At 42.9% G+C, this 9,975-nt stretch overlaps 1 protein-coding gene across 2 annotated transcripts; it reads right to left on the bottom strand.

Moving 5' to 3' along the window:
• Window positions 1–448: 448 nt before the first annotated feature.
• Window positions 449–9,199, bottom strand: PCDH18 (protocadherin 18; the record flags this gene model as incomplete). 2 transcript variants are annotated; one of them, XM_082281466.1, is made up of 4 exons in its annotated part: window positions 449–1,257; window positions 5,397–5,560; window positions 5,689–5,774; window positions 6,716–9,199. In XM_082281466.1, 4 exons carry the CDS (start codon window positions 9,197–9,199, stop codon window positions 587–589), a joined length of 3,405 nt encoding a protein of 1,134 aa, XP_082137592.1. In that variant the 3' UTR covers window positions 449–586. The 2 variants fall into 2 exon arrangements, with proteins under 2 accessions (XP_082137592.1, XP_082137593.1); XM_082281467.1 differs by having other exon boundaries at window positions 5,689–5,777.
• Between the last annotated feature and the right edge of the window lie 776 nt (window positions 9,200–9,975).

The raw sequence follows: 9,975 nt of genomic DNA on the forward strand, positions 1-9,975 counted from the left end.
GCAATAATCCATTAATTAAATGAGAAAATGATTCTATAGACCAAAAGCATCAAAATAAAAAAGGACATTTTGGGTTTCATAGGAGTTACAATTCTTTATTATAAGAATAAAACATTGCAACAGGGTGTTGGATCATTTACTGAAACTAACATTTGCATAACTTTTTCAGTGTTTTGAATTTGTATTTGAAACATTTGAAAGAAATAATAAGGGAAAACAATAGCCCTCCTTTTTTTTTTTTTTTTTTTTTTTTAACATGCCTGTGTGGCAAGAATGCTCTAGGTTTGACAAGGGTGGTACCATCTATATACATTTAGGAAAACATGCTTGCTTTGGGTGTAAAAAAATAAAATTTATTTGTTAAATTACACATAAATATAAGGTACAAATGTATTTTTAAAATACAGATAATCACACTTGCATTGTGTACATACGAAAATACAGTATTTTAATATTCAACATACACAGACACATTTATGATAAATGCAACTAGTTGGCAATGCCAGATCTTCTCAGTCTATTTTTTATTCTTTTTTTTTTCCCTTCCAGTTTTCCATAAATATGGAAAAATAGGCTTTTGAAACAATTAGTTCTGCCGGACATCTTGCAGCAGCTTGTTAATTTCTGCCACCAGCTCACTGGCATCCATGAGTTCATGTTTGCCATCGCTGAGGTGGTTGAGCACGTTGTCAAAATCATCTTCTTCGTAATTCTCCGGGATCTCCTCCATGGCTGGCAGCCATTTGGACGAAGGCTGCACTCCCGAGTGAGTCCCCAGAGTGGGCCCATTGTTGGCAGGGTTTTGGAAATGTGTGCTGGCTGCCCAGGCTGCCACCCCTGGTGGATAATTTACAGTCTTGGCTGGCAAATGTCCCTTTCTGCGCTCCAACGAGTTGGAGCGATCCATCTCATTGCACTCCGTGTAGGCGTCCAACGAGGTAGGCAGCAGGCGCTGGAAGACGCTGCTCATTTCGGAGAGGAGGGAGGAGGTGCAGGTGTCCCCTGATTCCTCCTCGCTCTGGCAGTCCTTCCCAAATGTTGAAAAACTCTTTTTCTTCTCACCAGCCTCAGCTGCCTGGGCATCCTCCTCGAGGCCTTGATGATGCTGCTGATGCAGGTGCTGCTGGGGTGACTGGAACTCCTCCCCAGGGATGAACATGTTGCTTCTGTAGTCAGAGGAGGGAGAGGGCAGCGGTGGCATCCAGCACTGGTCAGAGTGGCCCAGGACCCTGCACTCCTCCGTGCACAGCCGCATCGCTGCAAGAGAGACATGAGGAGAGTGAGCATCCCCTCCTGCTGCACACAGCACCTGCACCCACATGGACTCCTGACACCAGGACTGAACTTCCCCAGGGATGTTCAAATCTGGTGTTCGGTTTCACCTTCTGTGTGCAGGAAGGTGGCAAATACAAATGGTCTGGTACCTCCATTGCCAAGAACAAGAACAACCAATGCAGTTAATGTAAGACAGTAATGCAATCTCTTACCTAAGGCTGAAGATAAACATGTAAATCCCAGATGGAAAAACAAGCACTTGTGGCTTGAAGCCATACAAGCCCTTTGTACAGTTCTAACTCATTAAAAAATATAAAATAAAAGGAAGAAATTTCTACCTCCAAGCACTCGAGTTTTAGACAAGTCTTCCACATGCAACTAGTGAGGCAATTCGGAGCAATAAAGTGGGAATAAATAGACAGGGGAAATAAAGAACAAAGAATAATAACATGCAGAGGGATCTCCTTTTCCATTAAACTCCTTTGTTCTGACGTGTATGTAGAACTCCAGATGATCTACTGCCATATTACCTTTTTAAATAAATCAGTTAAATCTTAATCCACTATCAGAATACCTTGGGTCTAATTCCCAGTCTGTGTGACTCTGGTGCTTATACTGGATTTATACTCTCAGGTGTACTTGCAGCTCTGTAGCTCAGGTTACTGGCCCATGCTGGCTCAGGCTTTGGCACAAGGAGGGCTCGAACCCACTGGATGGGAATTGAGGTCATTCATGAGGGCTTCTGAAGAGCAGAAGACAACAGACCTGCTCTCTCAGCTTCTTGGTTTATTGATATCTCTCAGGTAGAAGCAATAAGATGGGGCAAATGACTGGAGCCCTGAGAGGTACACTTATCCACACTGGCCCACCAAGGGGCATTGCAAGAGTTTTCTGCAAACATTCTAAGAGGTCTGAGAATGGTTCCTGGGAGCAGAGACATGAGAAGCCCAATTTGACAGACCGGCAGAGAGGGATGTGCCATGAGAGACACTAAATTTTCCACTCCAAAGGGAACTGATTGTAGGACACAAAGCCTCGCCTCAGGCTGGGTGTCTGTGTGCCTGCCAGATCTGCTGGAGAAGATCTGGGTGCTGCTGGGGCCCAAACGGGTTTGAGTTACCAACTTCAAAAGACAACTTTCAGAAATTACAGACTCTTTACATTATGCATATTTTGACCATTGGAAACTCCTGCCCTAATCACTTAATGGTTAGATTACCCCACACAGAATAGAGTTTCATGTTCTTTCTCAGTATATACTGACAACATAAGAAATGTTTGCAGTCATGACCTGGAAGTTTTCCTTGCTCCCTCAATACACTTCCCATCTGGCTCTGGATCCACTCTGTTTATCAAAAAATCTTTTTGTAGTGGTGTAAGCAGAATTGAACAGAGTATTTCAATTTAGGATGTACCAGTGATTTATAATAGTGCTTTCATACTGTCAGCACTATTTATTTTTGCACTTTGCACAGCCTATCATATTGTTTGCTTTCCTAATGGCCTTTCCATTCCTGTGAGCACAAACTTTCTCTGTGTCATGCATGCAACAGTATGAATTTCTTCAAGATTACAAGCTCAGACAGCGGCCTGGATATTGCACAATCTATTGCAAAATAACTGCTGATCCAGGAAGTTTCAAACAGACAAAGCAAACTAGAATATATCAGTGGCTCAAGTTTTGATACAAGTGACTGAAATGCCTGCAAGTGTTTGTTCCCATGTATGATGTTTTACAGAAAATGCCCAAGAGTTAAAAGTGTCAAAAGACATCTAAGTGATCCGTGACCAGTTCTCAAGTCATCCCAGAAGGTGAGGATTACACTTCTAAATAAGAAAACTCCTTTAAGACTCCTTTAAATTAATTTGATACTTTCAGTGGTCTAGCATTTTATTAGCAGCAAAGTTTGTCTCAGTGTCAGTTTTCTAACTTCTGTTCTCAGGAATGGTTTTGGTTTAAAATAATAAATTCTAATGTTCCTGAACATAAAATCAAAAGATACTCTGAAGTAACTGAATGGTGACACAATCTATCCTTAAATCAGCTATAAAATTAAAAATGTCCAGATGCACAACAGCTTTTTCTTTCTCCTTTTTTCCTTCCTCTCCTCCCCGTTCCCTCCCCCCCGTCCCCTCCCCCCCTCCCCCCCCCGAATATAATGCTTGTTGGTTAAGATTTAAAAAGAAAAATAAACAAGTCTTTCAAGGACAGTTATTGAACTTTCTGATCATGTAATTTGTGGACTTTTGAGGGACTGGCTCCATTCCTTTCTTGTTCCACCTTAAACAGACGAACTGAAAGGGCCTTCCCACAGCATTTTTGCCTGTGTCCAGACTGACAATGCAGAAACTTTTCGAAATGGAGAACAGGAAACCTTCAGGAAGTTTTCTTTTCCTTTTCTTATACTGAGGTTGTAGATCAATTCAGGTCTCATTTGAACAGGTTCAACAGACTTATCTGAAGGATTAAGGCCATGCATAGCAGTAAATGGACATCCGGGTAAGATTAAATACCAATCTTGATAGCTCAACCAGGTTCAGCACTGAGAGGAGTTTCCCTTACTTTGAATGTAATTAGCCTGGCATTTTTGGAAATCCTATCCTTTGGCTTACTGTTTAGAGAAGGAATTGTAAGAACTGAAAATGGGTCATGGGCATTTCAGCCAGCTAAGAGGACAACCATTCCTGTCTGCTGGCAGCCCCCAGCTGCCCACTGTAAAGGGATCGCTCTTCCCTCACAGCAGCAGGGCTGGATGCCAGTGCAAACACCATTGCACTTGAAGTTCCCCAGGCAACAGAGAGCTCCAGGAGATCCCTCCCTGCCTCCTTGCTAAAGCATAGGAGAGAATGAGACATGTCTCATCCTAGCTGGCAGAGGAATAAGTAGTAGGAGTTAGGGAGGATGAGGATAAAAATATATTAGGACTCCAGATTTAGGTTAAAGATTCTGAAAACAGAGTAACCCTTCAAGGCCTCCAGTTCTGAGCACATTTGAGAAGGTAGGTGAATAGCTGGGTATGTGATACAAGACCTAAACTCGAGCAAATTATGCACAGAAAATTTTAAAATTAAAATGTATAAGAAAAACAATTTGAACTTTTGGCATTCTGTCTTGCCTAGTGTAACAGCCCTGGTTAATACATGGGGGTCACTTTAGGAGGGCCATGTGCTGCACCACCCCCCAAAGCAAAGGGCCTCCACATATAAAATTACTTTACTAAACTTGTTAAATTTATAAACTTGGTTCAGTGAATCCTACTGAAATTATCTGGCCCTCTGGTTATACAGAGAAAACTAAGTATGATCTCAAGTAAGAACAAGATCCAGGGTACAACCAGAGGCTGTATAATTATTAAAGTAATCACAGAATTCTTCTATCTATACTAAGCATGAATTCCCATGACCTTTTATTTAACTTTTATTTGGGCATAAATTTAAAAGCAATATTTCATACACATGAATATGTATATGTGTGTTTATCCTACTGCCACTCACCCTTTTCTAATTTATTTTCTTTTCGGTCCTCTGCCCCTGAACTGTACCTCTTAAGCTCTTTCTTCCAGAAATTAGGGTTGCAAGATTTAAAATCTGGGACATATTTAGATCCTTCCCTTGCCGCTCAAGTTCATTTTTCAGTGGGAAGAACACTTTTCTTTCTTCTCCATCCATATTTCCAGTCCACTTTCACCCTCAGTTTCTAAATGGTAAAAGTTTGTATCATATGGATCAAATCCACTGTGGAAAACTTATCTCCCAAATTATAGTTCACTGTATTTTTAACAAACCACAACTGCCTGGCTTTGCAAAAACATCCACCCAGTCACTAAAAGTCTAAGAACTTGGAGCAGATCATACTTTTAGGAGGAATCTGGAGCCAGCTCAAGATGTGAGTAACAAAAAAAGTAGGCATTGCTCTGTGTAGATTTGCAATTTTATCTGAAGTTTCATTTTAGTAGACATGTCAAGGCTTCAACTCAGTATTTATCATGAAGCAGAGTGAAAAAGGAAGGAAACACAGGACTTGAAAGCTAAAGAATTTTTGCTTTCTCAGTAGTAGTTTTATCAAAGTGACAGCCAGGCAGTACTGTAAATAAACTGCTCAGCTTCCATTGTGCTCTTACCTGCAGGAATTCTCCCATCTGTAAGGAAAAGGTCACTGAATCCTTCCCCAAGAAGTCTGTCAATTGGAGACTCTCTCCCCAAATCATAATCACTGTCTCCAGCTTCACTATCACCCCGGCCACTGTCTTTCAAGCTGAATTTATCCATATCTTGCAGGGCATATCTGTAAAGAGAATTGTGGAGAACTATATTATGTCAAGTATGTTATAGTCCACTTTTTGTTTAAAAATACAGGTCTGTATTTTCTGATCTGTGTACATTCATATGTAGCAGAACAGTCTGGATTCTTACCTATAGCTTCTGGAATACTTGTTGCCTCGAAAACTTGGCCTTGGTTGATATTGGCCCTGGTGAAGCATGGAGAGAAGCTGAGAAACCTGCTAAAGAAAAGGTGAAAAGACTGATTCCTTGAAATAAAAGCTCAAGCTCCTAGCTTTAAAACCACTAATTTGATTCTCAGGTTTGTTTGTGGTTTATTTTTTCTCCTTTGAGATTTAATTAAATCAAATTCCTGCACATATATAATGCAGTACAACAGACTATTTGGTAGTGTAGTGTCTGACACGGGAAACATCTGAAGACTCTGTACAATGAGGAAGTTCACTGCTGTTCATTAGCTTCTTAACTCATAATAATTAATTCCTTAACAAGTAAAACAAGCACTTAAACAGAGGTAGAGTTTTGTTTTGGTTTAATGTATTAGAATCAAGCCTTTATCATTCCAGGATCCTTATTCAAAACAAAATGGCCTTGCTTTACATGTAAAGAGTTACCAGGACACAGATTTTATTTATTTAAGCCATGACCCAGCATTTCCAGTAAAAACTGAGACAGGGAGTCTCAAAGTTTGAGACACAGTGATCATATTTTACAACAGCTGTACTCAAACTGTGTCAGAACCTTTTAGTTCTTCACCCCCATTAATAAAAGAGTTTCCTGGATTGTTCCTGAATATAAATACTCAGGCACTCTTTCTCAGATGGAGCTGTACAGAGGGAGAGGGCAGGCAAGGAAGAAAGAGTGAACAGTTAACCAGTGCAGAGCACTATGTTCCACTCCATTGTTTTGACTTTACATTGAAGAACCAAGGAATAATGCAATTAACAATAGATTTAACCCTGTTCCCCAGGGTAATGGACTCTGTTGATATTGGACTAAAACTGAAAAGCTATGACATTGAAGAGAAATCCACAACACATTCCCATGAAGCACAGACCTGACTGTCTCTTGCTCTCACAGATTGCATGCAGGGGTATGTGTATGCTCCCAAATGAGTGCCTGCATAAATGGATGTGCAAAAACAAGGTCTGGACCTTACCTCAACAGCTGGTGTAGCATGGGTGAGCTCGAGGGAGAAATTTTCGGGCACGTGATTCGAGGAGATGGTCACCAGGCTGTTCAGTGATTGGTGGCTGTGGTGGCTCTGCCGGCTGCTCATTTGACCCCTCTCCAGGGCCGGGGACGATGACGGCGAAGCTCTGTGGTGAGATCTGATGGGTAGAGTGCCATTAACCGTTGGCACCAGTGTTATGTCCCCTTTGTGGATCTGCCTGGAGGGACGTTTTGGATGGTGCTGGTAGGTTGATTCAGCCACACGACAGTTGTAAGACCTGGTGTCCTTTTTCTCTCGATTGCACCTCGTAGCAAAGATAACCATAATAACCAACAACACAGCACATATTGATCCTAAGGATATAATCGTTATCATGGAGATGTCCAGGGAGGGTTGGCTTACCAAAGTTGCTTCGGTGCTTGAAAATGAATAAACATGCTCCAAAATGGTACATTTCAGAAGAGCTTTAGTACTAAGCTGAGGGCTGCCTTTATCCTGGACTATTACTAAAACCTCCCATTGTTTTGCTGGAACTGATCCAACACTCACATTGATAGAGATGTCACAAGTTTGGGGATCCATCACAAAGATGCTGTTTTCCTTGTCAGTTGCTATGGAGCAGCTGAGTTCAGAGTTCATACCAGAGTCTCTGTCTGTAGCCCTTATCCTGGTGACAAGAAAGCCAATTTCAGCATCTTTAGGGATTGAGATTTCTGCTGTGCTGTTGTGCAGCGCTGGCCCCACGATGACAGGAGCATTATCATTTTCATCAATGATGGTGAGTACAACCGTGGTGTTGCTAACAAGCTGCTGGCTCCCTCCATCCCTAGCTTGGACCATGAAGGCAATTTGATTTACTTCTTCATGATCAAAGGTCCGCAGGGCATAGATCGCCCCGTTGGAGGGATCAATGGTCACATAGGTGGTTATAGAACTTCCCAAAACAGAGTTCTCCAAAATAGTGTATGTCACCTGCCCATTGTCGCCTAGATCTGGGTCTGTGGCTGTGACTGATGTGATGTATGCTCCTGGAGAGTTATTTTCCAAGATAACAACTTCGTATCTGTTTGTTTGGAAGCGGGGTGGGTTGTCATTTTCATCACTGATTTGAACAGTAAAGTGTTTCACTGTGGAGAGACTTGGCGTTCCCTTGTCCTCTGCTATTACAGTCAAACTGTATTCAGATCTCTTTTCCCTATCTAGAGTGGCATTAGTCAAGATTAAATAGTTATTTTCGTAAGTCTTTTGAAGTTTAAAGTGGCCATGCCCGTGGAGCTTACAAACGATCTCTCCATTCACACCAGAGTCCTTGTCTTGCACTCTGACCAGGGCAACAAAGGTGTCCAGGGGTGACCCTTCAGAAATGTAAGCTACCTCTTCTCTCTCTGTGGACATCAGATTTAAGTTAATTTCTGGCTTGTTGTCATTCACATCCACAACTTTAATTATAATTTTGCAGTGAGCTGGAATAGAATTTGGCCCCATATCCTGAGCTTGAGCATCAATTTCGTAAGATTTGGTTACTTCATAGTCCACTTGCTTCAGCAGGGTCAGGTGACCTTTTTCTGGGTCTATCCTAAAAGTTTCTATAATTTTGGCAGACACATGACTGCTAAAGGAGTACATGACCTTCCCATTGGCGCCCTCATCTGGATCAGTAGCATTGAGGTCTATGAGCAAAGTCCCAATGGGAGAGTTTTCCAAGAGCTGGATAATATACGACTGCTGCTCAAACACAGGGCTGTTGTCATTGGAATCAGAAATGCTGATTTTCAGTAGGGATGACCCAGATCTCTGAGGCACTCCTTTGTCAGAGGCAGTGAGTTGGAGTTCATAACTCGACTTCAACTCACGGTCCAGCTCTCTAACCACGATCAGGTCTGCATACTTAGCACCATCAGTCCTGGTTCTCACATCAATGCTAAAAAAATCATTTGCAGAAAGGGAATAAGTGTGAAGGGAGTTGTCTCCCACATCTGGATCAAAAGCACCATCCAAAGGAATCCGAGTTCCTACAGCTGCACTCTCTGATATCTCAATAGGGATAAGAGCTCTGGAAAACTGCGGAGAGTTGTCATTAATATCCAGCACTTCAACTTCAACATGGAAAAGCTGCAGATGTTCAGTGGGCAGAGTGATCACATCAAACTCTATGGAGCAGTTTAAGTTTTTCTGGCACAGTTGTTCCCGATCAATTTTAGCTCCTATGCTGATTTCTCCATTATCCTCACGGACTACAAGCAAGGGAGAATTTCCCCTCTGCATGGCTCGAAACCGAACTGAGGAAGGGTTAGGCATTTTTAATAAAACATCAGCAACATCCTCCGATAGTCTTGCAATTACTGATCCAACCTTCTGCTCCTCATAAATCCTGTATTTCAAATTCTTGCCCAGTACAGCATTATTGCAAGATATTATGATCAGTGCAAAAATGAATAGAAAGTGCATTTTACTGCCGATTCGATACATTTGTACGTTTTTGCAATTAAAAAGCAATTATTTTGCCTTCCTTCGGTACCTTAAACCCAGAGCACATCAGAACCTTTCCAATTTGAAAACGCCTTTTCTAGCAAGCCAAGTATTAATAACTTACAGATCAGAAAACTTTTTGCTATTTTTATACACACCGTGCCGGGACATCCAGATACAATCTGTAAGCAATCCACGCTTTCTCATTTGACTCAGCGCTCCTCCAGGTTGAGGTGTTCCGGGGCAGCGTGCTACTCTCCCGCCGTTAGCATCCAGGGACCGCCGGGAGCTGGCGGGATGGAGCTGCAGCCCGTCGTCCCCTCCCTCTCCGCACTCGCCGCCGGACTGAACGCTCTCCCTCGCTGGCTCCAGCCTAAAATCCCCCGCAATTTCACACCAAGTCCCCAGACAAAGCTTTTGCCCGGCCTGTGCTGAGCCCAGTGCAGCCAATCAGCCGGGGAGGGGAGGGGATGGGAGGGGGCCCGCAGCACGGCGCGCCGGGGCGGGGGGACCAGGAGCGCCGGGGCGGGACTGGGGGCAAGCGGGGCGTCCTCTCGGCCAGCACCCGCTCTCCGCCAAGGATGGGGGTTGGGGGGCACAAATGACTAATGGGCAACTTTAAGTCAACGTCTCTCCTCCCTACCCTCCGAATTTTCATGGCAGTTTCAAGAGGGGTTTTGTGATTTTAATTCCTCCCCTTCCTGCCACGAGAAATGCGATCGCGCTCCTTATTTACATACTTTTAGGTTCCCGCTTGTTTAACTCGCTGGGAGCTT

This window comes from Coloeus monedula (assembly GCF_965178545.1).
Source record: "Coloeus monedula genome assembly, chromosome: 5".
NCBI lineage: Eukaryota > Metazoa > Chordata > Aves > Passeriformes > Corvidae > Coloeus > Coloeus monedula.